This window comes from Lycium ferocissimum, chromosome 7 (assembly GCF_029784015.1).
Source record: "Lycium ferocissimum isolate CSIRO_LF1 chromosome 7, AGI_CSIRO_Lferr_CH_V1, whole genome shotgun sequence".
Classification (NCBI taxonomy): Eukaryota; Viridiplantae; Streptophyta; class Magnoliopsida; order Solanales; family Solanaceae; genus Lycium; species Lycium ferocissimum.
Window position 1 is genome coordinate 58,792,903 of NC_081348.1, and position 27,655 is coordinate 58,820,557.

General features: G+C 39.5%; 2 protein-coding genes across 4 annotated transcripts; both read right to left on the reverse strand.

The window, feature by feature from the left end:
- Window positions 1-18,413: 18,413 nt before the first annotated feature.
- LOC132063018 (uncharacterized) lies at window positions 18,414-22,224 on the reverse strand. Of its 3 annotated transcripts, XR_009416302.1 has the most exons (5): window positions 21,980-22,224; window positions 21,766-21,892; window positions 20,970-21,248; window positions 20,775-20,881; window positions 18,414-19,005 (listed from the first exon to the last, which is right to left on the reverse strand). XR_009416302.1 is itself a non-coding variant. In XM_059455468.1 (3 exons), exons 1-3 carry the CDS (start codon window positions 20,991-20,993, stop codon window positions 18,754-18,756), a joined length of 381 nt encoding a protein of 126 aa, XP_059311451.1. In that variant the 5' UTR covers window positions 20,994-21,101; the 3' UTR covers window positions 18,414-18,753. The 3 variants fall into 3 exon arrangements, 2 of the variants coding, with proteins under 2 accessions (XP_059311451.1, XP_059311450.1); XM_059455468.1 differs by lacking the exons at window positions 21,766-21,892; window positions 21,980-22,224 and having other exon boundaries at window positions 18,414-18,999; window positions 20,775-20,885; window positions 20,970-21,101; XM_059455467.1 differs by lacking the exons at window positions 21,766-21,892; window positions 21,980-22,224 and having other exon boundaries at window positions 20,775-20,885; window positions 20,970-21,101.
- A 3,403-nt stretch (window positions 22,225-25,627) lies between these two features.
- On the reverse strand, window positions 25,628-27,049 carry LOC132062391 (uncharacterized). Its single transcript, XM_059454971.1, has one exon. It carries the CDS (start codon window positions 27,047-27,049, stop codon window positions 25,628-25,630), a length of 1,422 nt encoding a protein of 473 aa, XP_059310954.1.
- Window positions 27,050-27,655: the final 606 nt, after the last annotated feature.

Consider the following 27,655-nt stretch of genomic DNA (forward strand, 5'->3'; position numbering starts at 1 on the left):
TTTCAAGAATTTTAATACAAGACTCATCTTCTCTATCTAGATTCTTGTGATTCTAGGCATGGAATAGGAATCTAGGAAGGCAAATGATGAAGGCTAGGGTCATAGATCTTACCTCCAAGAAGAATCAGTCCACAAGTTGCTCTGATCCCCCAAAGAGTGCTTAGAAAAGTGATGTGAAGAAGTGATAGGGTTTAAGGGTTTTAACTTGAGAAAAAAGAAATAATTCTACCCGACTACGGCTACAGCGGTCATGGAGCTGCTACAGCGCACACGCTATGGCTCATAGATGGCTCGCCATGGCTGCCTTCACCCAAATCAGCATGCCGTTATAGCGGCAAGGAACCTGCTACAACGACTAATCACCAAAACTCCCCAGTCCGCTATAGCCGTCTCCCAAGTGCTATAGCGTGACCGCTACGGCTATTATGGTACCGCTGCAGCGCCTACACCAAAACTAGAAAATTCTGGTTTTGACCAATCTCATCCCGAAATCCGACTATCACCCGAGGCCCCACAGATAACAAACAAATATACAATCACACATAAAAATGCATTATGAACTCACCCGTGGCCTCAAATTTCCCAACGGAGGTCTATTTGACCAAGTCAACCCCCAATGGCCTAAAGCTAAGTTCCCAACCCAAGTTTCAAAATGCTCCCAATTACATTGGGAAAAGAACCAAACACACTACCAAGTCATAAATGACTGTCCAGACCTCTCGGAATCAATAGAATTTCGAAAAAGGTCCGGTTACACTTGGCATCACACTACCTGTCACGACCCAACTAGAGGGCCATGACGGGCACCCGGTGCTAGCCTACCGAGCACCACATATCATTCTTCCCATCAAACTCAACCTGGACATGCATCATTCTCAACACAAAACTTATAATGAAACGATCTTCAAATGTCTCCCAAAACATATGTATGCACATAAGCCCACGAGGCTACAAAATGATGTACATAATATACACTGAAGAGATCATGAGACATCCACTGCCCACACATAAGTATCTACGAGACTCTAACTAGAGTACTGATATCATAAGGACAGGACAGGACCCCGACATGCCCCAAATATATACACAAAAGAATATACCACTAAACTGCAACTCCGGAGTAGTGGAGTGCTCCTGCAAATCTGCTGAATAAGCTCCTAAGTATCTGTGACGTCTCCCTGTCTACCTGCGGCATGAACGCGTCCGTCCATAAAAGAAAGGACGTCAGTACGAATAATGTACCGAGTATGTAAGGGATGTATATCAACATAAACAAGAAATAAGAGAGCATAGGATGAAGAGATAACCTGTAACTGATCGCCTTTTAAGGTGGAGTCATGCATTCTAACTTTTATATTTAGAACATCATCATATCATATATACATACATAAACTGCCCGACCATATATGTACGGTGTGATCATCATTAGCCCGCGTCCGGGCCTCCCGCGTGCGGGGTAAACATCTTATGCCACCCACTAGTGGTGTCTGCCCGATAGGCTCGGTGTAATCTTAAGCTGCCCACTACGCCCATCGTAGTGGTGTCTGTCCGGCCAATTAGGCACGGTGTATTCTTACATATACATAACATAAAGCATACATGAGAGCTCAAGTAAAAGCTATAACTCTATCGGAGTGACGTAAAGTCGGTAACCTCCGATTATATTATGTAACAGCCATCATCGCTACGTCTCACCTTGAAGGAACTAATATCATAAAGTGAGATCACAACAAGAAATAACATCAATGGAATCATACAATAAGATCATTCAAGCTCATAATAGCATCATTTCATAAGCTTTGGAATCTCTAGATATAGCATCATCATCATCATCTTTTTCATAGAGCATATCTAATCTCTAGCTCATACGAAACTCTTAAGAATCATGAACTTTCAGCTTTTGGAATGTAAGAAAGGTCATGGAAATATGTAGGAGATGGTAATATAAGATTCATGCCTTTTTGAAAGAAAGGGACTAGCCTTAACATACCTTTGTGTCTTCTTAATGACTAAATGTTCTCCTTCCAAGCTCACAACTCTACATTCAAGAGAATTCGTACTAAATTAGATCGTTTAACACCAGCTTATGTTTAGACTAAAGCGACTAATGGCTAACGAAAATTGGACAGCATTTCCTTTATTTTGACAACTTTCTCCATATAATAAACAACTCCCAAACATCATAGCAACAACCATAATATCATAACAATAAACTTCTTCGAGTTAAACATTATTCAATCCTCAAAACTCCTTTTCAAAGCCATTTATACCCATAGCTACAATACGACACCATATTTATGTTTGTATAATACCTCCCCAATGTCATTAGTGTCATTCACAACAAAATTATACTCATAGCATACTAAGAATCATGACTCAAGTTAACTTACTACTCAAAATATCATTATTTCCATATTTGAGCTCATATTTTACTTTCTTCTCCAATCCAAGCCATTCAACCACTCAAATACTCTTAATAACATGGAATGGATGTAAAACTCACCTTTGATCATATAGCAATGAACTTTGGAGGAAGATACTTCACTTGAGAAAAACCCCAACTTCAATACCAAAGGAATTCTTGATTTCTATAAACCCTAGTGAGCCTCTTTGCACTTGCTCCTCTTGATTCTTGGTGTTTAATCTTTGATTTCCCCTTGGATTTATGTTGATATGGTGTGGAGAATATTCTAGATCTCTCAAGAGGTGTGGAGAATGTGGGAAAATGAAAAATAAGAACTTGGGTCACTCTTTTATAACAAAAAAAATAAGGCTGCCCGACATACGGTCCGTATAACTTATACGGACACTTATACAGTCCGTGTATAATACCACCAGGGAGTGACCCTTCTCTGGACAGGTTATACGGACCCTTATACGGACCGTATAAGTGGTCGTATAACTCAACTTTTTTCTCGAAGTTGCTCCCGTTGCTTCGTTTGATTTCCAATCCCTGTGGAACCTTCTTGACACTTGTATAGTACTTCATTAACCATATAGGGAGCCCTATAGATCCTCCTCAAGATGTTACTAATCAACATTAGCTCGGTTGTTACAGAATCTTCCCGAACACAACTTATATTTCACTTCCTTCAACGAACTTAGATTCACCGATTCGTATAGTTTCAAAATCTTATTGTACGCACTTTAAAGCTATCAAGTACTCTCTTTAAGGTCATATGGACTCCATGTTCTCCTTAAGCTTGCGTTAATCTATTCACAGTACAATAACACGGAATGTCGGAGGTGTAACATTCTCCCCCCTTAAGAATATTCGTCCTCGAATGTTAAGTTCGCGGGGATTCTACAAAAATTTCGCCAGAGCTTCCTTTGTAACATGGCACTACCACCTGTCACTGCAACCTAAAATAACGTCGTCTTACAGGGCTACAATATAACAGTAAGAAACATGGCCATACGCGACCCAAAAGCATTAAAAGAAAGCATTACATACCTGGGGACAATGGTGTCTCGTCTTGAACCTCTTCTGGGGGTGGAAACAAATGCGGATATCTGGACTTCATGTCTTCTTCTGCTTCCCAAGTTATCTCTTCTCTATTATTATTTCTCCACAGAACCTTAACTGAAGCTACGTCTTTAGTTCTGAGCTTTTGCGCTTGCCTATCTAATATGGCAATGGGTAATTCTTGATAAGCCAGCTTCTCGGTAACTTGGACATCATCTACAGGCACGATTCTAAAAGGATCTCCAACACACTTGTGGAGCATCGACATATGAAAAACTGGATGGACTGATTCAAATCCTGAAGGTAGATCTAATTCGTAAGCCACTTGGCCTACTTTACGCACAATCTTATATGGTCCAATATACCGGGGACTAAGCTTTCCTTTCTTGCCAAATATCATTACGCCTTTCATCGGCCATACCTTCAGGAATACCCAATCATTAACTTGGAATTCCAACTCTCGTCGACGATTTTCCGCAAAGGATTTCTGAGGACTCTGGGCTGTCAACAACCGATCTCGAATGAGCTTAATCTTCTCCACTGCTTGCTAAATCAATTCTGGACCTATTAGTTGTGTCTCTCCTACTTGAAACCACCAAATTGACAATCTACACTTTCTTCCGTATAGAGCTTCATACGGAGCCATCTGGATACCGGAATGATAACTGTTATTATAAGCAAATTCGATAAATGGCAAATGATCATCCCAATTACCTCCAAAATCTAATATACATGCCCGCAACATATCTTCCAAGGTCTAAATAGTGCGTTCAGCTTGTCCATCAGTCTGTGGATGAAATGCTGTGCTGAGTCTCACTTGAGTTCCTAAACCTTCTTGAAAGGACTTCCAGAATTTAGCAGTAAATTGAGCTCCTCTGCCTGTGATAATGGATACTGGTACACCATGAAGTCGCAATATTTCTTTAAGATACAGCCTTGCATAATCTTCCGCTGAGTATGTAGTTCTGACTGAAAGAAAATGAGCTGATTTTGTAAGTCTATCCACGATTACCCATATGGAATCATGCTTACGCCGAGAATGAGGCAAGCCTATAATAAAATCCATGTTGATCACTTCCCATTTTCAGGTTGGAATTTTCATGGCTTGTAACAATCCTCCTGGCTTTTGATGCTCAATTTTCACTTGTTGACAATTTGGACATTAAGCCACAAACTCTGCTATATCTTTCTTCATTCCATCCCACCAATACATTGATTTGAGATTGTGGTGCATCTTTGTCTCTCCTGGATGAACTAAATAACGGGAGTAATGGGCTTCTTCCAGAATCTGGTGGCGTAATACTGCAACATCTGGAACACATAGCCTGCTTCGGTACCTGAGAATCCCATCTGCAGAAATCTCAAATGGTGGCTTCTCTTTATGAGGAAATGCATCTCTGTAATGACTCAACTTGAGATCTTCATATTGGCGCCTTTTTACCTCCGTGTCTAAGGATGAAATAGTTGGGTTATGAACAGTAACCCTTACATTGCCCAAGTCCCTTAAGCGGATTCCTAGGGTGGCTAGCTGGTGGAGCTCATGGACTAATTCTTTCTTCTCCGGCTGAACATCACATAGACTGCCCATAGATTTACGGCTGAGAGCATCGACCACCACATTTGCCTTTTTGGGATGATATAAAATATTCACATTATAGTCTTTCAGTAGCTCTAACCATCGCCTCTACCGCAGATTCAACTTCTTCTACTTGAAAATATATTGGAGACTCTTGTGATCTGTATAAATATCAACATAAACACCATACAAATAATGTCTCCACATCTTTAGTGCGTGAATAACCACAGCTAATTCAAGGTCATGAGTCGGATAATTCTTCTCATGTTTTCGCAACTGCCTAGAAGCATAGGCAATAACCTTATCGTGCTGCATCAACACGCAGCCCAACCCAATACTGGAGGCATCACAATAATCAACATAGCCTTCTGATCCTTCTGGAAGTGTCAGGACTAGGACTGAAGTCAATCTATCTTTCAATTCTTGGAAACTGCGCTCACAAGCATCGATCCATTGAAACTTTTCTAATTTCTGAGTTAGCTTCGTCAATGATGCCGAAATAGAAGAAAATCCTTTCACAAATCTTCTGTAATAGCCTGCTAGTCCCAGAAAGCTACGGACCTTCATAGGTGTCGTAGGCCTTGGCCAAGTCTTCACGTCCCTCAATTTTCTGAGTATCCACTCGGATGCCGTCAGCTGAGATAAGGCCCAGAAAAGTTATAGAATTCAACCAGAATTCACATTTTGGAAATTTGGCATATAATTCACGAGTTCGAAGAATTCTAAGGATAGTACATAAATGATCTGCATGCTCTGCTTCTGATCGAGAGTACACTAGAATGTCATCGATGAACACGATTACGAATAGATCTAGGAAAGGCCTGAATACATTATGTCACGACCCAACCCCGTAGGCCGTGACTAGCGCCCGAACTGGGCACCCGTACGTCCCAAATGCCAAAAATAGTAACTCAAATATTTAGAAAAATTTGGGCGAGCAGTTTCCCTCTCTGTTTTTCTTACTAACCAAAATTAACCTGCACACCGAAAATACCAACAAAGGCCGCACAGGGCCAACATATCCATATACACATATATAGGTGAGCCGGCAAGGCTGCCGCGGTGGATAAACCGCTCAAACATATAACACATACACATACTGTACACAAAGAGCCATAACCCACATACGTGTCTACAGACCTCTACACAGAGTAACAAAATCATATGACGGGACAGGGCCCCGTCGTACCCCCGAATAAATATATACACGAATGTAGCAAAAGATCGTACCAAAATGCGGGCTCCGACAAGGGAGCTCTTCAAGATAGCCGAACGGGGACCCTAAGTCGGCGGCTCACTCAAACGTGGATCCGTACCGCGCGGCATGAAACGCATCCCCCGAAGAAAGGGGTCGCACGAAATATGTACCGAGTATGTAAAGCAGTAAACACAATGACTGAATCATATGGAAATAAAGAGATGAAAAGTAGTACAATAACCGGATCTCATAAAACTTACCTTGAACGTAAATCAAGCTTTTCAAAATCATTAATGGACTGAGTATCATAATTAAAGAAATCATCGTGAACATATGCATACATAACATGCCCCGCCCTCTAATGAGGGGCGCGGTAAGTAAAATCATCATGGGGCGTGTGTACATGTAACGTGCCCCCCGCCCTCTAGCGAGGGGACGCGGTGAAAAGGAATCATCGTATGCCATCCCGGCCACCTCCCCGTCATCACATCATCATATATATATATATATATATATATTAATATAACATGCCCCGCCCTCTAGTGAGGGACGCGGTGAACAATGCAATGGAATTGCACGAATACATGCCCCGGCCCGGACGCGTTGAAAGATGTCATGACACTCGCACGAGCGAGTAGTGAGAAAACCATATGCAACATAAAACATACAATGTTTGCCAAGACTCGAAAGAACAATCCGGACGATAGATCATTTAAAGGAAATCGACAATAGCTAAAGGTCATACCTTTCGGAGTTGCAACGAATTATGTCAAAAACAAAACCTTTGGGGTCGTTTATACATGGCAAAATATATCATAGAACTTAATGGGATAATCAAACGATCACTCTTTAATAATCGAAAGTTAGTCAAAAGTCGTACTTACATGATGCTCAAAACAAGTCAATTAAGTCACCGTGGAAGAATCTCGGGAATCGGGGGCCCACCTCGGGTCAAATGAGGTGGCGTACATGATTTACGTATGTTACACTTCATGACATCACTTATGAAAGTTTTAAGGTAGTCGGGTCCTATTTGTGCAGGTTCTAGACATTTAGGCACTTCTTCTAACTGTTCGTAACATATTCAATTCAGTTCTCGAATGAAAAATGGGCAAATCGGACGTAGATTCCGAAGAGTAGAGTCATCCCCGAGGCTTGTATCAAATCCTATTATGCCTAGGACATGCCAAGAGAACAAAAGGTGAAGCTTTACATACCTTATTCGCTCCCTACGCTTCTCCAAATTCAAATCCCGTTTCGTCAAAATCTACAATTGGTCACATTTACCAAATATTAATCATAAGGCTTTAAGAATTCAATCTTCATCAATACTTGTCTACAAAAATTTGGGCAGCATCTCCCCTATACATATTGCACCCCCGAGAATTTAACTCGGCCAAAATAATTCAACAACAACACCAACGACACCAACAATCATCACAAAACACAATATAGCATAACTAGTCTCCTTTCCAACATAGTGTACTAATTTTCATTCCAACTTCACATTTTCAATTCAATACCAACCTTCTCATATTCATTTACTAATCAAGATCATTACAATACAATTTGGAAATATTTCATATCATTTCTACGAAATATTCACAAAATATACAAAGTATACAAATTTTTCACCAAAACCATAACCCATCCAAAACTTCTAATCTTCATCATAAATATTCGTAACACATTTCCATTCCCCTCATTTCATCACAATATTCATAATTTGCACCTTAACAATTCATTTTCATAACTATGCAAATTTCCCATAACTTCACCAATTTTCCTACAATCATTATACAACCCATTTTCATGTAATTTTTGGCTAGCATTCTCCCACTTACTCCACAAGACCACTACAACACAATTAACATAACAAATAAAATTTTAATTTTTCCTCTCCAATAATCCCCATTTTCGGCCACACCCCTATACATCTCTATAACATACAATTTTTACACTTTACATTTCTTTCCACATACTACAACATATACATATAATTCTTCTAATATAAAAGAGTAAAATTCTTACCTTTTTCTCCCAACTTCTTCACTTAACTAAGTTGTTAAATTGATGAAACAAGTGCCCCTTCTTCCAAAATAACTACACCAAGTTGTAAAGGACCCTTGAATTAGTAGGAATACCACAAGAAAATAATTTTAGAAGCAAGATTTTGAGGGGTGATTTTTGAGAGCTTATGGCCGAATGGCCTTCAAATTTTTTTGCTCTTGTTTCTTTTGTTTCTTTCTTATCAATTGTCTTGAAACTTCTATGAGTTTCATGACAATTAAATGGTCCCTTATATTTATTTAGCACATGGTAAATTCCCATGAGCTTGGGCCATTATACCATGGCCGGCCACCCCTCTCAATTTTGGGCCTCATTTTTCTTTTCATTTTTTTGGGCCAACCCGGTTGGTCCCGAGTTGGGCCAAGCCCACTGACCTTTCGACCTTAAAACGTCCATATCTCCTTGTACCGACGTCACCTGGGAACCCACGACCTATGGTTGGAAATATAATTCAATTATCTACAACTTCTATTTCTTGGTATTTTTCCAAATTCCAAACTTATAATACCGTTTTTGCCCCTTAAAGTCAGGTCACCCAAAAACGTTTTCTTAAAAATATTCGTTTGGAGGGCTTCCACTTTGATTTGGCCCAAGGGTCCTTCATGAGTTGTGTTTAACTTTACATATGCGATTCATATAACTTGTCACATGTTCCAAAAAAAATCTTATCGTGTGGGCCCCACCTCAGCTTACAAATAATCCGACGTTCAAAAATACGGGATATAACACATTATTCATCAAATTCATAAAAATTGTTGGGGTGTTAGTCAAGCCAAATGACATTACCCGTTCATAATGACCATATCTGGTTCTGAAAGCCATTTTCGGGATATCTTCTTCTTTAAATCCCTTCTCGAGCAAATCCTTCAGTTGTGCCTTTAACTCTTTCAATTTTGCAGGAGCTATTCTGTACGGAGGAATAGATATGGGCTCGGTGTCTGGCAGCACATCAATAGTAAAATCAATCTCTCGTGCTGGTGGAAGACCTGGAAACTCATCTAGAAACACATCCAGAAACTTATTTACTACCGGGATGGATTGAAGAGTAGCAATGCAACTACTCCTGAGAAATAGTCAAACTGAACTAGTTGAAGCTAAGGGCCATCGAAGACCAGATGATGGGTTACGAAGATATACAAGGAAAGAGAGGCTCTGGAATACCTTTCACTTTCAGTTAATCAGGGCTTCGGTGTCATGAACTCGGACTAAATGATAAATATAGCCTTTAGTAATCATCGTCCTCGCTTTGAGATAGGAAATAAACCTACCTCTTGGGGATGCTGTGTTACCTTTCCATTCAAGCACTGGTTCTCCTTGCAATTGGAATCAAACCATTTTCATTCTGCAATAAACATTAGCATAACAGGAGGCTAGCCAATCCATGCCCATAATAACATCGAAATCCAACATTTCCAGCTCAATCAAATCAGCTTTAGTCTGACGATCACATACCACAATCACACAATTTCTATATACTTGTCTAGCTATTACCGGGTCACCAATAGGAGTAGACACCTCAAAAGGTTTAATTGGCTCGGGTTTCACCCCAATACGATCAGCAATATACGGAGTAATATACGACAAAGTAGAACTCAGATCAATCTATGCATAAACATCATGATAGAATACTAATAAGATACCTGTGACAACGTCAGGAGAGAACTCAAGATCCTGTCGACCGGCAAATGCATAAGTACGGGGCTGAGGGCCGCTCGAACTGGATACTACCCCTCTGCCCCTACCACAGCCTGCTGAAGTCTGGAAAATCTGCCCTACAAGGCGCACGGACGAAGAAGAATCGGCTACTAATCCTGTGGGCTGGGTCCCACCTCTGCCACTCATCGAGGGAAAATCACGCAACATATGCCCAGTCTGACCGCATACATAACAAGCATCTGAGACTCGACGACACTGACCCGAATGTAATCTACTGCACTGGCTGCATCGTGGTACCGGTGGTCTCCTCTGACTAAGATCACCTCCAAACTGAGGACCCGAAACCCTCGGACTCTGACCCGGACCAGAATAAATGAGACAATCAAATATCCTACATGCGAATCGAGGAGGTGCACTAGCCGCGGACTGGCCTGAATATCTTGAGTACTGTGGCCTCTGACCCCCTCTATACTCGCTACTAGTGCCCGCAGATCTGGCTCTCTTACTATGTCCCCTATCAATATCATGCTCACCCCTGTGCGGCTGCTGCTGCTCTTCCAAATTCTGAGCGTGAGCCTGAATACGGGAGATGTCCATCTCTTCCTGAAGTGAAGCTGTCAAGCAATCTTTTATCAAATATGGCCCTAAGTTACTCACAAATCGATGCACTCGGTCTCCATATCGGCTACCATAGTCAGAGAATACCTAGCCAATGAATTAAAATGGAGACTATACTCCTGAGCACTCATATTTTCTTGCTTTAAATTCAGAAACCTGCCAGCTCGGGCCCGACGGACCTCAGGTGGCAAATAATGGAGGATGAAAGCATCTACGAACTCCTGCCAAATCGGGGGAGGTGAATTTTCCCCTCTCGAAAGTATCCAATTATTACACCAAAGAACCACTACATCTCACAACCTATAGGACGCCAACTCCGCTGACTCAGTTTCAGAAGCATGTATTATCCTCAGCGTCCTCAACATTTCATCTATAAAATCCTGCGGGTCTTCATCCGACTTATACCCGAAAAATTCTGGAGGATTCAAACTCATAAAATCACGGGCTTTAGCACTAGTCGCTCTGTTACCAGGACCCGCACTATGCCGCTGAGCCTGAGCAGAAACTAGCTGGGTCAATAACTAAATAACCTCAGTCATCTGCTGGCCCGAAGCACTTGGTAGAGGAACTGGAGGCATTGGAGCTGGATGGGAGACCCCTCCATGCCCTTCTACAATATGTGGAGTGTGAGAAGTCCGTGATGAAGCCTCATTATAGGACTCACCCTCTTCTATATTTACCGGTAGCTCCTGTTCAGTCCGCCTTCCTGTCGCTATCTTACCCTTCTGGGCAGCTGTTGCTTTCCTCTTCACAGGCATCGCTGAAATCATAATGCACAATTAGGGAAAAGAGAAATCTTATATTATAGCTCTATCGCACGATCTATGAAGAAGAAAGATGGTCATTATTCCTAAATGCCCCGTAGCCTCTTGTCTATAAGTGTGGCGCGCTTCACACCCATAAACAAGACTCTACTGGATACAGCTCGTAGACACACCCTAGGACGGAACTGCTCTGATATCACTTTTGTCACGACCCAACTAGAAGGCCATGACGGGCACTCGGAGCTAGCCTACCAAGCACCACATATCATTTTTCCCATCAAACTCAACCTGGACATGCATCATTCTCAACACAAAACTTATAATGAAACGATCTTCAAATATCTCCTAAAACATATGTATGTACATAAGCCCATGAGGCTATAAAATGATGTACAAAATATACACTGAAGAGATCATGAGATATCTATTGCCCACACATAAGTATCTACGAGACTTTAACTGGAGTACTGATATCATAAGGAGGGGACAGGACCCCGCCATGCCCCAAATATATACACAAAAGAATATACCACTAAATTGTAACTCCGGAGTAGTGGAGTGCTCCTGCAAATCTGCTGAATAAGCTCCTAAGTATCTGTGCCGTCTCCCTGTCTACCTGCGGCATGAACGCAGCGTCCATAAAAGAAAGGACGTCAGTATGAACAATGTACCGAGTATGTAAGGCATGTATATCAACATAAACAAGAAATAAGAGAGCATAGGATGAAGAGATAACCTGTAACTGACCGCCTTTTAAGGCGGAGTCATGCATGATAACTTTTATATTTAGAACATCATCATATCATATATACATACATAAACTGCCCGACCATATAGGTACGGTGTGATCATCATTAGCCCGCGTCCGCGGTAAACATCTCATGCCGTCCACTAATGGTGTCTGCCCGATCAGCTAGGCTCGGTGTAATCATAAGCTGCCCACTGCGCTTATCGTAGTGGTGTCTATCCGGCCAATTAGGCACGGTGTATTCTTACATATACATAACATAAAGCATACATGAGAGCTCAAGTAAAAGCTATAACTCTATCGGAGTGACGTAAGGTCGGTAACCTCCGATTATATTATGGAACAGCCATCATCGCTATGTCAAACCTTGAAGGAACTAATATCATAAGGTGAGATCACAACAAGAAATAACATCAATGGAATCATACAAAAGAAGATCATTCAAGCTCATAATAGCATCATTTCATAAGCTTCGGAATCTCTAGATATAGCATCATCATCATCATCTTTTTCATAGAGCATATCTCATCTCTAGCTCATAAGAAACTCTTAAGAATCATGAACTGTCAGCTTTTGGAATATAAGAAAGGTCATGGAAATATGTAGGAGATGGTAATATAAGATTCATGCCTTTTTGAAAGAAAGGGACTAGCCTTAACATACCTTTGTGTCTTCTTAATGACTAAACGTTCTCCTTCCAAGCTCACAACTCTACATTCAAAAGAATTCGTACTAAATTAGATCGTTTAACACCTGCTTATGTTTAGACTAAAGAGACTAATGGCTAACGAAAATTGGGCAGCATTTCCTTTATTTCGACAACTTTCTCCATATAATAAACAACTCCCAAACATCATAGCAATACCCATAATATCATAATCAATAAACTTCTTCGAGTTAAACATTATTGAATCCTCAAAACTCCTTTTCAAAGCCATTTATACCCGTAGCTACAATACGACACCATATTTATGTTCGTATAATACCTCCCCAAGGACATTAGTGTCATTCACAACAAAATTATACTCATAGCATACTAAGAATCATGACTCAAGTTAACTTACTACTCAGAATATCATTATTTCCATATTTGAGCTCATATTCTATTTTCTTCTCTAATCCAAGTCATTCAACCACTGAAATACTCTTAATAACATGGAATAGATGTAAAACTCACCTTTGATCATATAGCAATGAACTTTGGAGGAAGATACTTCACTTGAGAAAAACCCCAACTTCAATACCAAAGGAATTCTTGATTTCTGTAAACCCTAGTGAGTCTCCTTGCACTTGCTTCTCTTGATTCTTGGTGTTTAATCTTTGATTTCCCCTTGGATTTATGTTGATATGGTGTGGAGAATATTCTAGAGCTCTCAAGAGGTGTGGAGAATGTGGGAAAATGAAAAATAAGAACTTGGGTCACTTTTTTATAACAAAAAAAAATAAGGCTGCCCGCCATGGTTATACGGACACTTATATGGTCCGTATAACTTATACGGTCCATATAAGTAACCGTATAATACCACCAGGGAGTGACCCTTCTCTGGACAGGTTATATGGACCGTATAAGTTATACGGACCGTATAAGTGGTCGTATTACTCAACTTTTTTTCTGAAGTTGCTCCCGTCGCTTCGTTTGAATTCCAATCCCTCTGGAACCTTCTTGACACTTGTATAATACTTCATTAACCATCTAGGGATCCCTATAGCTCCTCCTCAAGATGTTACTGATCAACATTAGCTCGGTTGTTACAAAATCTTCCAGAACACAACTTATATTTCACTTCCTTCAACGAACTTAGATTCACCGATTCGTATAGTTTCAAAATCTTATAGTACGCACTTTAAAGCTATCAAGTACTCTCTTTAAGGTCATATGGACTCCGTGTTCTCCTTAATCTTGCGTTAATCTATTCACAGCACAACAACACGGGATGTCCGAGGTGTAACACTACCCTCCCCATGGAACCTCATTGGGTGCAACTCCCTATCCACTTCAATCTGATCATCTATAGGATGGGTCGTAACCCCTGCATGTCGGCATAAATTAGTAATCAACAAAGGGAAAATCAAGCTCGGGCCGCCCAGATGCAAGTAATCCTTCCACTCTTGAATTACCTGATAACCAACGTTCACCGGAACGTCGTCCAAGAAACAAGCAATCATAAGGGCACGAGTGTACCTGCAGTTAGTGGTGTTTGACAAAGGGCTCGTCGTACGAGCAATGATGGACTGCCACCTCTTTGCCTCGGCAGTGTAGTACGTGTTCTGGATCCCTGTTTTCTTGCGAGCCCAAGTAATCTTGCCCCTATCACCCTCTGCAACCGGTTTGGAGACCAGCCAGTCCCCCTTTCCACAAATATCCTTAGCCTGCATTAGCTCCACAGGATGGTTGTCCAAGCTATATCGAGAATTCATCACCTCAGCATTCAACTTCACTACCGTACCCCGGATAATAATATCTGAATCCAGCTCAAGAAACCTCACGCTCTTTAGGTTGGCATAGAGCTCTCTTAGCCAATGTTGGTTTGCCAGGCATGGAGTGTCAATAGAGCAATTCCAGCCTATTTGATAGAGACACTGGTAAAAGTCTGGAAGACGATCCTCCACTTTGCGCATATCGATCCCTTCTCGAGCAAGAGTTTCTTATCCAACAGATTTTGAAAATTGCGAGTCTGGCAGTCTCGGAACATGAAGAGGGTGGCATTAAAATCACCCTTGATACCTCCTCCGATATTTTCTTGGGCCGGAGCAACATTTTCGTTCCCTTGTTGATCTATTTTTCACCAATTAGTACCTGCAATAATCAAAATCCAGTACGGGTTCAATGATTGAAATAACTCCGGCAATTTAAAACTCATCAGACGAGCCAAAGAAACCAAGAAATTGACCCATCGAATTTTCTGTGCAGGTCTAGCGTTTGAGGAGGGAGTGGCGCAGAAGCGATTCCGTTTCAGCGTGAACTTGTCTGTGTAGGTGGACAACCTGCTTCATGCAGGCCTCGCAACTGTGTAACAAGTGACGCAAGAGCGAGCCCTTATCCGCGACAATTAACCCGCATCCGCGGAAGTACCCACCCCTAGTCCCTTTACGCGTCCGCACAAAGTGTTATGCATCAGCGGACCCCCGTCAGCAAAACTTGTTCTGCATAGGGTGATCGTCATTAACCTTCAAACACCCAGCGACTCCCTTTGATTTTCTCACTGATTTTAACACAAAATTCTTTATTTTACCCTAAATTTTTTTATTTATTCAAGCATGCATGGTTATTAGACTTAATAAAACATTATTTTAAGCAACAAACACCCCAAAATTTAAAAAAAAAAAAAATCCTACCAACAACCATTCAAACACCCCACCCGATGTCCTTTTGTTTTTCGACAAATTTTCGAGCAATCCTAGTACTATACGCTGTGATGGGCATGATCTTAGGTTAAATAACAACAAAATCTACCCAAAATCCTCAACTTATAGGCATGAAAAAACTCAGATTTGCACCTTCAATCTATTCTATAGGATGAGGGGAGTGATAAACGTATCATGGAGAAGAGATTGGGGAGGAGTGAGAGTTGTTGAAAAGTCGCTCTTTTTCTTGAGTTTGCACCCATTTTTCTTATGGGTTTGGTGTGATAGTGTTGGGAATGGGAAGGAGATAAGGATGGGAGAGAGTTTTAAGAAAAGTGAGAGCGAGGAAGGGGGTTAACAATTGGGTTATAGGGAGTGGAGTTTGGGTGGTGGAGTGTTTGTGGGGGTGTGGGAAGTGGTAGGGTTTTACTTCACTGAAGCATTTTGAATCTACCCACTTTCGCTTAAGCGAACAGGGCCACTTCAGTGAATCCGCATGTGCGGATGAAGGTACTGGCTCCGTAATTTTTGCCCTCCCTATATGAGCTGCTTCTGTGGTAGATTTTACCGCGTTCACAAAAACGCCTCAGTGAATTCCATCCTCCCCTGCGAGTTTGGTTCTTTTAGAGACAGTCGCCTATGCGGATAGTCACTCGCACCGGCGAGTGCGCAACTGCGTGTATTTTCTTCGCAAATGCGGAATCTGTATGAATTTATTTTCCTTTGAGGAGTATTTATTCTGCCCTAGTATGATTCAAATCCATCTTCCGACTGTTGTATAACCCTGGCGAAGCTTATCAGACCATCGAGATCCTTGTTGAGTGTTCAACTAATATAGTATAATTTTTCAATGCTGTTGTGGATTTGACAAGGCTATTGTCGGGTGTTCAACCAATCCCTGAATGATGTACAACTAGAGAAGACTCACCACCTGTGTATTCTGCCACTTCCGGTACCTAAATGACGTAACGTGATTCATGACAGTATGACCAACGGATTGAAGCATTACTATGATCTTTCGAGCTGAAGTTTCTTGATCATTCTTCATTATGAAAGGTTACGAATTCAGCATGTGTGTTCAATCGGATAGCTCGGATTACTCACGACAAGAGCTACTTCATAAGCAGTGATTGGTGCCTTGGGGTTTGGCATGAGGTATAATGACATCCCTGAATAATCATTCTACGTGCTTGAGAAGAATTCTTTGGAAGAACATGTCTCCAAATATCTGCCGATCCTGTGCATCTCCCTTCGGTTACTCCCTGTTTGAGGATGAATGGTCTTTTAATTGATATTTGATGTAACGACCCATTTGGTATTTGTTGACTTTCCTTCTCTTTTCCCTAAAATACCCCTCGTTTGGGTTCGCACTGACAGTGGTTGCACGTCGGACTTACGAGTAAGGGTGAAGAATTTCCCCACCTTAAAATATTTGAAAGTAGGTTATCCACTTCTGCATTTGGCGGGCCGCTTCTGTGAGCCTTCATAGGCAAAGTTTGGTCCGCGTAGGTAGGATTTCTGTGAAGTTTTTAAGCTCGCATCTGCGAAGCATGTTTCGTAGGCGAGTGGGCTTTCGCGTTAGCAGAAATCGCTAAATCAGACTTAGCTTTTATTTCCTCATTTTGTGATTGGACCCCATTTTCACCCAATGTCATATTTTCAAGAACTGGTTTGGGAGCTGATTTCAAAGAGCTCAAGAGTCCTTGAAGTGGTAACCCCTAGCCCTAATTCAATTCTTCCCTGGATTGTCCTTATCTTCCACGGTTTTATTCATGTTAGGATTTTAGGGATTTGGGGAAACACCTTTAAGATTAGGAAAACCCTAGGTGGGTAAATGTGCCTTTTAAGTGGAATCTTGGTGTTTGAGGATTAATAGCTTATTGTTAGCTTGAGAAAACTACTTTCAAACTCCAATCTCTAAGTTTTAACTTGGGTTTCTCAAATGGATTAAGTGTGGGGTTTTTTCTTAGAAATTGGGGGTTTTGGTATTTAAGGGAATTGGACCCTCATTGGGGGTTAGATATTTATGAACTTTAGGGTGTTGATTGTTGGAGATTCTAGTAGATGAGTTTTAAAGAAAAGGTTTGATTTTTCCCTTGTGGGTCCGGGGTCCTTCTCCTTATGGTCTCTTAGAACTCTTTTGGGATCTTGGTAGTTTGAATATTCTCTACGTGTTACTTTTATGCGTTGCTTACCTTGTTAGACCTTACCGTATCCGGACGCGTTCCGTAGAAGGAAGATGAAGCTAGAGATGGATATTCGTGGCACCTGTTCGGCCTCGAGGTAGGTCACTACTAAAAAATCCTGATTTACCTAGGGAATTTACCGAGGGACGTCTATCGATAACCAGGATTTACCGAGGGACACCATCAGTACTAGGCTTGTAGGTAATTTGACTCTTGGTAAATAATACCGAGGGACAATCTCGGCAAATACCGATAGAGACCCTCATACATCCCTCAGTACTTCCCTTCCCTCATATTCAAGCAAAATTAAATATACCGAGGGACAACCCTCGGTGCTTAAAAAATATATATAATATTGATATATTATTTACCAAGGGACAGCAATCGGTATAATAATGTTAATCAAATTAAATTTTTAAATACACCGAGGGACAACCCTCGATAAATATAAATATTTAACAATTATATTTTTTATTTTACTGAGGAATGTCCCTCGGTAAGCTAAATGAAAAGTACTTTGATATTTGAAAAATAACAAGGGACGTCCCTCGGTAACCTGAAAATCTGAGATTTGCAATTACACATGTTACTGAGGGACTGCATCGGTAAGTCCCTCAATATTTCTGGTATTATTTTGGCAAGCAGTGCCTATTTTTTACTGTACCACCTATTGTTAAAAAAAATCAATAGCTGATTCAATAGAAACAGAAACACAACCAATAATAGCCATCAAAACAATAATAAAAAATACTTCGAAATAATTCAAACATTAAAATTAAGCCAACTTCGACGTTATCCAAACATCTATCAAAAGCATCCCACTAGACTTCAAACAATCCAAAATAACATAAGTTAGAACAAAAATAACAACGGACACCTAATACTCCATTTCAGCCTCTCCATGCTCTCTATCCTCTTGATCCTCATCATCTCCATGCTCCTGATCCTCCTGATCCTCTACATCCTCACCATCATCATGATCGGGGCTCAGGGGCGGTGAGCGGGGAAACTTGATGAGGTTACACACCTGGTTCTTGAGTTCTTTGACATCTGACTCAAGATTTATCCTATGTCGCTCCTCCTCCAACCTTTTATTCCGTTCCTCCTGATAATTCCTAGAAAGTTCCTAAATTTTGTGTCTCATCTCCTCATGCTGCTCATTTGAAACAGTGGCAGAACTTCCTATACCTTGCAATCCACACTGGAGGCGGTGAAAGTTCTTCTCAGAGCAAAGGCCGTACGCTCTTCCCTTATCCACACCGCCGACCACGTCCAACCAACAGGAGATAGTTTGTTCCTCCGATGGCATGATTGTATTGCCTTGATCATCAGTCGACTGACTTCTACTGAGCTCCTCCATCGCTTGATTATACTGATTCTACATAAAAAGTAAACTTTAGTATATAAACAAACGGTATAAAATAAATTCTGAAAAGGGAAAAACAAAAAATACAAGATAAGATTCACACCAATACTAACTTCCCGAATCTTCCTCGTTAATCAAATGGAAAATTCTCTTGCATATTACATGTTAAGTTACCAAAGATAAATTTTTACAACTCTCCTTAGCCAATACATAAATAATAATGTGATAGGTAAGATTAACCTCTACTTTTCTCTGTTACGGGTCTAGCAACAACAAACTACTACAGTATAACATTATAGCAGTAGATAAATATCAGTAAAAATACTCAAATTTCCTTGTACCTAACTGCTAATATATGAGACTTCGAAGGAAGTTCTGATTTTATAAGCCTGAATGCAGTGGTATCCATTTTGTGTCCATAGAATAAACCAAAGTGGAAAACAAGTAAACTGTTGCTACTAACTAATGAGACATAAAATTCTCACGACTATCTTTCTAAACGAAACTATACTTCCAACAAACATAACTAATAGAAAGCTCTACCATATTTTACAACTTGTATATTTTAGTGTATTTGACTGAAGACTAAGCTTTCTCGATGATATGAGGAATTAAATACTTTTCTTAACTTACATACTGACGTTGTAAATAATTCCTACACAATCAATATATTTTAATATGTTTCTTTAAACAGACCACTAAGAAGAAAAATAAAACACTTAAATTAAAACGGGAGAGTTTATCTTAAGACAAGTTGCTCAAGTTTGTCACCTTTCTCTCTCTATATATAAGCAAACCAAGAGCAGACGCCGCAAATGTATTCTTCCTAGTAAATTTTCCTGTTAAGACAAACCTGCATCACTAAAAATTAAAATGAATTCGTATTCATACGTAGCTATTTCTTCTTTTTCTAATTCTTCTTCCTCTAGCTCTATTCCATATTCTACATATCCACAAAGGGAAGTAAAGAAAAACAAAACATTACCCTTATATCACTCCTCACTTCACGGAGTTTGAAGGCTCCCAGCAAAACCAATGATCAAACAACCAATTGCCCCAATGCCACCAACACCTCCTAAAATTTATAGAGTCGAGCCTGTTAATTTTAAGGAAATTGTCCAAATGCTCACTTCAGCTCCCAAGTTTCAATCCATATCCATTAATTCTATCTCTAGTGTTAGTGATAATCCAGAGTGCAGTAGTCTCGATTTGCTTACTTATATTTTTCAGATTTGCTTTAGAACTTATACAGAGCACTTTTTAAGTGTTATAGGATTTTGAGGAGCAGAACTTTTTCAATCTCAGCATCAATGCATCAGTTTGTATTCTGTAACATACTATACTAGGTTGTATGAAAACAGAGAGTGCTTTCGACTGGGTTTTTCCTTGATATGGCCCAACTGTCTACATTCTACTAGAAGTATTTTGGAAATAGTTAAATATAGCAATGACCTAATTTAGGAATACTATCAAATAGAAGTCCATTTATAGTGTCACACCAAGGGCCATATTAGACTTTCTTAAAAGCTAGATGTCTTTAGATCTCACACTAAAATGTCACACTGATATACAAGTCTTGAACCAAATCAAACATTTTAAAGTGTAACAAAAACAGCTAAGATTTAATCCAATTAGTTCATATCACATGTATGAATTACTAGCTTCAATTGTGTTATGTTCTGAGCTAAGTTCAAATAAATTTTAGCAGGTTATAGATCTTACCAGTAACTATAAAAACAAAATTACTAGTCAAATATATTCCACATAAGTTTAGAGCTTACATAGGTATCCTCTGCATGTGGCTCGACCCAAACTTCTTTTCCGTCTTCGATTTTCGTATGGGTCTTCTTCCATACCTCATGACGATTGGGTGGTCTACCAAGAGTAACTTGCTGCAAATGAAATAAACAAAGTTAATGTTGTTTTAGTCATTATTTGTAATTGTATTTGCTACCATCCAAATGTTTAAACAATACTAATTTCCTCCTAGCAGTCCCCATGGACACTGAACCACAAGTGTGCTATGAGCCGCCCTTCTCAGACTTTAGAGCTGCCTTTGTCTGGGCGCTCTTCTTTTGAAACTCCGGCATAGCCCAGTATTGATTAAGCTCCTCCCAGTAATCTGTCCTAAGCTAGCCAGGTTTTTGACCTTTTTTTCGAGCTTCAAAAAAAATGTTTGACAACTGAGAACTCGCCTTCTTTGTAAAATTACTTCTAATAACATTATCCTCAACAGGGTTCCATGTACACTTTTTCTGCAAACAAATATGTAACAAACATCAGAGAAACAAATGTCCCGAAGTGCCTACACTAAGAAGATATCTTCCATGGAATTTGAAGTGCCAAAACCAATATACATGTTCTCTCTGAGTAAAGTGTGTTTATCACAAAGTTTAAGCTAGATAACGTTTTAGAGCAACCAGTTGGATGAATAAAATGGAGTCAGGTTCATGCTTTCCTTTTAACTATAAATAATTTTATCACTTTTTTAGGTTTATAAATAATTTCCTTGTATGTTTTCTTGATTTGGGTATTTCAAGAACTTAGTAAAGATGATAACCTTAGCTGATTTTTATCATGTTATGATTGATGTTGTACCACTCTATTGCTGCTAATAATCCATACAAAATAAAGTTAAGGTTCATTGTTGCTGATACTTTGCAGAAACTTATTGTTCTTGGTGCTCTTGCTGTTTGGGCTAATTTAAGCAAAAGGGGTAGTTTGGCATGGAGTAAAACACTTTTTTCTTTATCAACTCTACCAAATACATACCATAAACTCATTAAGGATCGCCTGCTGCGTATGACATGGCACTTCACCGCACGTCGCGAAGGCACCACTATAAAGTTTTTGTATTGCTATTGAGATTGCATTTGCAGCTGGCCTAGAAGGATAAAACCTGCAAGACAACAATTTTAAAACAAATGTTAACTCAATAATTAGAAAATAATAGAGGAATTAGAATGTAATAAAAGAATAAGCTTACCCTTCTCCATCAGCGATGATGCGCACCCTCCGTAGATGATCTAACTTTCCAGGTGATGGAAAATTTGGACCATCAACTGAAGACGGAGTCAAAGAAGGGCTAGGAGATGCCTCAGAATTTCTCAATCCAATATTTAGCCTAGAAAGGCGTGGACTGGCTGATCAAGTGGCCTCTGACGAAGGAGTCTCTGGAGATGGACATCGTTCCATGGCAGCGAGGTAAGCGAAATGCATTCCAGGTGGAGGTATATAAAAGAGAGGCATCGAGGAATAACCTAGGGGAGGCATATTGTAGAAAGGGGCAGTAGGTGAAATCCCGAAACAGCCCTGTGGAGGCATCGGGCTATAGCCCAGGGGAGGCATCGAGTTATAGCCCAGGGGAGGCATAGTACCATAAAAAGAATGTGAAAATGATGACGGCACATGTGAAGGAGGATGCAGTGGTGGAATGGAAGAAAGAGATGGACTCGGTGTAGACACGATTGATTTCTCTTTACTCTTTGATGACGGGCCATGTGAAGGAGGATGCAATGGTGGAATAGAAGAATGAGATGCCCTCGATGTAGACACGGTTGATTTTCCTTGACTCTTGGTATTACTCTTCCCACCCTTACTCTTAGTAGCCCTCTTCCCACGCGAACTATTACTCCGATGTCGCTCATTTTTATCACTTGATGCCATCTGTAAACTGAGATTGTTAGAACATAACAAATTAATTAATTGCTGCATAATGAGATTGTTAAAACTAATATGTTGAGGATTAAGTTTGTTTTTATTGGAGTGGACATTTCATCTTCTCCCATAATGCACAAAAAGAGTAGAGAAGAGTAATATTCATATGCATCATTGTATGTTAGTGCCTGACTATGCATCACTGTATGTTAGGGAAGAGTAATATTCATATAGCATTACTGTAATTAGCTAATTACTGCATAATGAGATTGAAGTTTATTCCATTGAAAAAAAAAACTAAGAGAATCCAACACCAATACTAGTCTGCATACATACATGCATGTAGAAAATTAACTAAACAACTTTTACTAAAAAAAAGTCAAAGACTACCTAATTTTGCTCTAACATCTCAAAAATAATTTACTAATTACCACCACTTGGTGGCATCTTAAAAAAAAAAAGCAACAAGAACAATAATAAGAATACCAAAACAAATAACTGGCATTGAAAAAGAAGTTGAAGCTGCTGCTACTGCTACTGGTGCTACTGGAAAAAACATCCATTTTATGATAAGCACAAACAAAAACAAAAACCCAAACCCGAACCCCCAAACGAAAAACAAGCTTTCATCCATGTCCAAAGAACATTTAGGGTTCAGAGTTTAGGGCTCGGGACTGAGAAGAAGAATATTGAATAGTGTGTGCATTTAGGAGTTAAATAAATGTTTAATATAAAGAACTAGCTCTAAAAAGGAACAAACGAATTAATCCTCCTCCCTTATTTCAGTTTCAACAGGTAATTCTTCCTCCTCGCTTATTTCATTTTCAATAGGTAATTCTTCCTCTTCACTTGTGTCACTACTGTCTGCTGAATCTTCCTCATAAGAAGAGTACTCATCATCAACAGATAGTTCTTCCTCTTCATTTGCCATGGAAGTTCCTTCCCCGAGATCAATTTCTTCATATATGCTGTCAGGATGCTCCAATTCATTTTCTAATTCTCTGTCCACTATTTCTTGAACACTCGATATTTCATTTTGGTATGCAACATTCAAAGTATTCTTGACTTCCACACGATCCACAGGCTTTGTTTTAATAACAACCCACCAATCCGATTTATCCCTACGCAATGGATAAGGAACATAATACACTTGCTTGACATTTTGTGCAATGACAAAAGGATCATAGCTTCCATACTGCCTTGTATGCTTAACTTCAACAATTTTGTAATGTGGGTCTATCCTTGTACCAGTTTTTGGTGTTGGGTCAAACCACTTACAACGAAAAAGTATCAACTTTTTGTATGGCCAACCAGGATGCTCTAGTTCTAAAATCTCTTGGAGCACACCATAATAATCAATATCTCCATCCTGATTGTTAGTGTCCCCTTTAACCCAGACTCAGCTATTATTGCTTTTATAATGCTTGGAGCTTTCTTCAGTACAGAATTTGTAACCATTGACATTGTTTTTTTTTCATCTTTTTGACATAAGGTTCTGGTCCCCAAAATGAAATATAGTTGAATTTTATAACTTAACGTGGACGTAGTGTTAAAAAAAAAAAAAGTTAGCAAATATTTATAGTTTATAAAAAATGAAATATAGTTGAATTTTATAACTTAACACTTACATAACATTTGAATCACTCGCTAAACTCGGAATAAACAGAAGCATAGCCATACATACCCATGAACAAACTGTCCAACACATTTAACGCTTGTCAGTGACATATTAGTGTGGATTATTTTGAAAAACTCAATAATATAATTTGAAACCTACTTATAATATGGTTGAACTTCCGGGCAATTCAGCAATACATGTGTTGTGGCGGACTTTTTCTCCATATCAATTAGGAATCTTCTTTTAATAGTTTTAGAACCCCGGCCTGGTCGATTGACTATGGATTTTGGCGGGGCCAAAGGATCATTCTCACCTTCATCGTTTCGAGTTGGCCTATTTCTCAAACACAGAACGTGTTTCTCAAAATAATAAGAACAAAAGTGAGAGGTTTCCACAACGAGATAGGCCTCACATATAGATCCCTCAATCCTATTCTTCTGTTTCACAAACTGTTTACATTTTCGAATTTTCCTATATAACTTCAAGTTAGATAGGAACTACAAGAATTATTCAATATTCAAAAATTAAATAATAATTTATAATAGTTACCTCTCCCAAGGGTACATCCATCTATATTGAACCGGGCCTCCGAATACTGCCTCTTGTACAAGGTGGACCAAAAGATGTTCCATCACATCAAAGAAACCACATGGAAGAAATTTCCCAGCGTACATGAGGTTACACGAATGTTCTAATTCATCAAAAGTAGAGTATCTTCCCTCAATGTGTTAGAACATAACTCTTTGAAGAACAAACTAATCTCTACGATTGGTTTCCATATTCTTTCGGGTGAGCCACGAAATGCAATAGGAACTAAAGTTTCCATGAAGATATGGCAATCATGACTTTTCATACCCACCAACTTTCCTTCTACCACATCTCTACGCTTACCCAAGTTGGACGCATACCCCTAGGGCATCCTCAAACTCTTTATCCACTCACAAATCTTTCGTTTATCCTCCAAAGTGAATGTATAACTGGCCTTTGGCTTAACGATCCTATTTTTGTTTTTTGATTGTTGTAGGTGCAATTCTGGTCGCCTACAATATTCCATTAAGTCCTTCCTGGCCTTTATGTTATCTTTTGTCTTGTCCCTAACATCCATCACTGTATTAAACAGATTATCAAAATAATTCTTTTCAATATGCATGACATCAAGATTATGTCGGAGAAGATTATGCTTCCAATAAGGTAACTCCCAAAATATGCGTTGTTTCGTCCAATTATGCTAAACCCCATATCCATTTAATCTAGAAGGTGGAGTTTCCGTCACCTTAGGCAAGTCCCTAACCCTCTCCCAAATTTGCTCCCCTGGCGGTGGTAAGTCATGTTCAGTTTTATTCTTTCTGAATGCATTTCTCATACTCCTAAACTCATGATCCACTGGTAAGAACTGACGGTGACAATCAAACCATGAATTCTTGCCCCCGTGTTATAAAGTGAACGATTAGTGTTTTCCATACAATAAGGACAAGCTAATTTGCCAGCAGTCATCCACCTTGACAACATTCCATAGGCAGGAAAATCATTAATAGTCCACATAAGAGTAGCATGCATGTTGAAGTTTTTTTTGGTTGATATGTCGTATGTTATAACACCTTCGTGCCACAAAGTATGTAACTCGTGAATCAAAGGCTGCAAATATACATCAATCAAACTTTTTGGATTACGTGGACCCGGGACAATGAAAGTTAGGAACAAATATGGACTTGTCATACACATCTGAGGCGGAAGATTATACGGTGTGACAAAGACTGGCCAACATGAATATGGTGCAGTTGAGACAGAAAATGGTATGAATCCATCAGCACACAAACCCAATCGAATATTCCTTGGTTCATTAGCAAAATCCGGAAACGTTCTATCAAAATGCTTCCATGCTTCTCCATCTGATGGATGACACAAAACACCGGGTGGCCTTCTATTTTTATAGTGCCATCTCATATGATGAGCGGAACTCAGTGATGCATACAACCTCTTTAACCTTGGTATAAGAGGTAAATAATGCATCGCCTTAACTACAACCCTCTTACTGCTGGCAAGCTGTTTAAAATGAGATATTCCACAAACTTTGCAATTCTCTAAATCTGCATCATCCCTATAATACAACATGCAACCTTTTTCGCAACAATCAATTTTCATAGACGAGAGACCTAATTTGGAAACCAATTTTTTTGCTTTATAGTAATCATCGGGTATGTCTAAGTTCGGGTTAAGTTCTTTCATAAGCCCAATCATAGCGTTCATGCCTGCTATAGAAATATTCGCATCCGATTTAATACTTAGCAGTCTAACGGCAACAGACAACGCAAAGTGCGACATGCCTTCGCAAAATGGACGACTAGCAGACTCTAATTGTGCATAAAAACGTTGTGCCTCTTCATTGGTAGGTTGATCAATAGGTTGTTGGTTGTTACCCTCATTGTACATCCCAAGAGCACCCATAAACAAATCATGCAATCTAGGATCTTGACTACTTTCACCAACAACAAAATTATGATTGCAAATATTACTGGCACTACCCTCAATTTCTCCATGACTAGTCCAAACATAATAGTCGTCCATAAAACCCTTACTACAAAGATCAGCCCTAACATCTTCCGATTTTAACCACTTTATACAATTGCAATCCGCACAAGGACACCTAATTGTCCCTTCCTTTTGACAAAATATATTTGCCTGATTAATAAACCCCTCAACGCCTTGCTTAAATTCATCCTTCAACCCCCGCTGATTAGGTAACACCCTATCATACATCCATGTACGATGTTCATTTTCCATCTACACGTACAAATAACAAATCCACATCAATAGTTTACGATGCATAGCATAATTCTACATCTAATACACAGCTTTAGTGATGTAGTAAATACACCAAATTCGATATACAATTTCATGCATAGTTAATATTTAAAAGATTACACGATGAACAGTTGACATACTATTTTCAAAATAGATGATCCTTCCATTTCAAAATAAATAGTGTTTTAGGCTTTTCATTTTGTTTAAAAATAAGTTTTTCTTTAGAATTTTAAAGATCAAATTAATCTTATTCTTCCAATCATCACTTATTATGAAACGAAGTGAGTGAAATGCAAGTCCCTATAACTAAGTAAAGGCTCCCTTGAACAAACAATGTAATTCGATAAATCATTATAGTATCCTTTATGTTATTATTTAAATCATAGTAGAAGAAAGGACATAAAAAGAAAACAAAAAAACACAACAAGTAACAACACCAGCAGTCAAGAGCTACGAACAACACCACAGATTGAGAAGCGGCAAGAGCAGCATAAAAACTCTAAACCCCTTTAGATAAGTAAATAATTCCTACGTGAAATAATACAAAGATTTCCGATAATTTTCATATTACTAATCTTTGTATAC

Excerpts from the sequence above, each read along its gene's own strand:
- LOC132062391 (XM_059454971.1), bottom strand. The coding sequence starts at position 27,049 with ATGGAAAATGAACATCGTACATGGATGTATGATAGGGTGTTACCTAAT.
- LOC132063018 (XM_059455467.1), bottom strand. The coding sequence starts at position 20,993 with ATGGGGACTGCTAGGAGGAAATTA. Across the intron at positions 20,886-20,969 it reads GGACTGCTAGGAGGAAATTA|CAAGTTACTCTTGGTAGACC; the intron begins GTATTGTTTAAA and ends TTTCATTTGCAG. Across the intron at positions 19,006-20,774 it reads CACATGCAGAGGATACCTAT|AATCAGTATAATCAAGCGAT; the intron begins GTAAGCTCTAAA and ends CTTTTTATGTAG.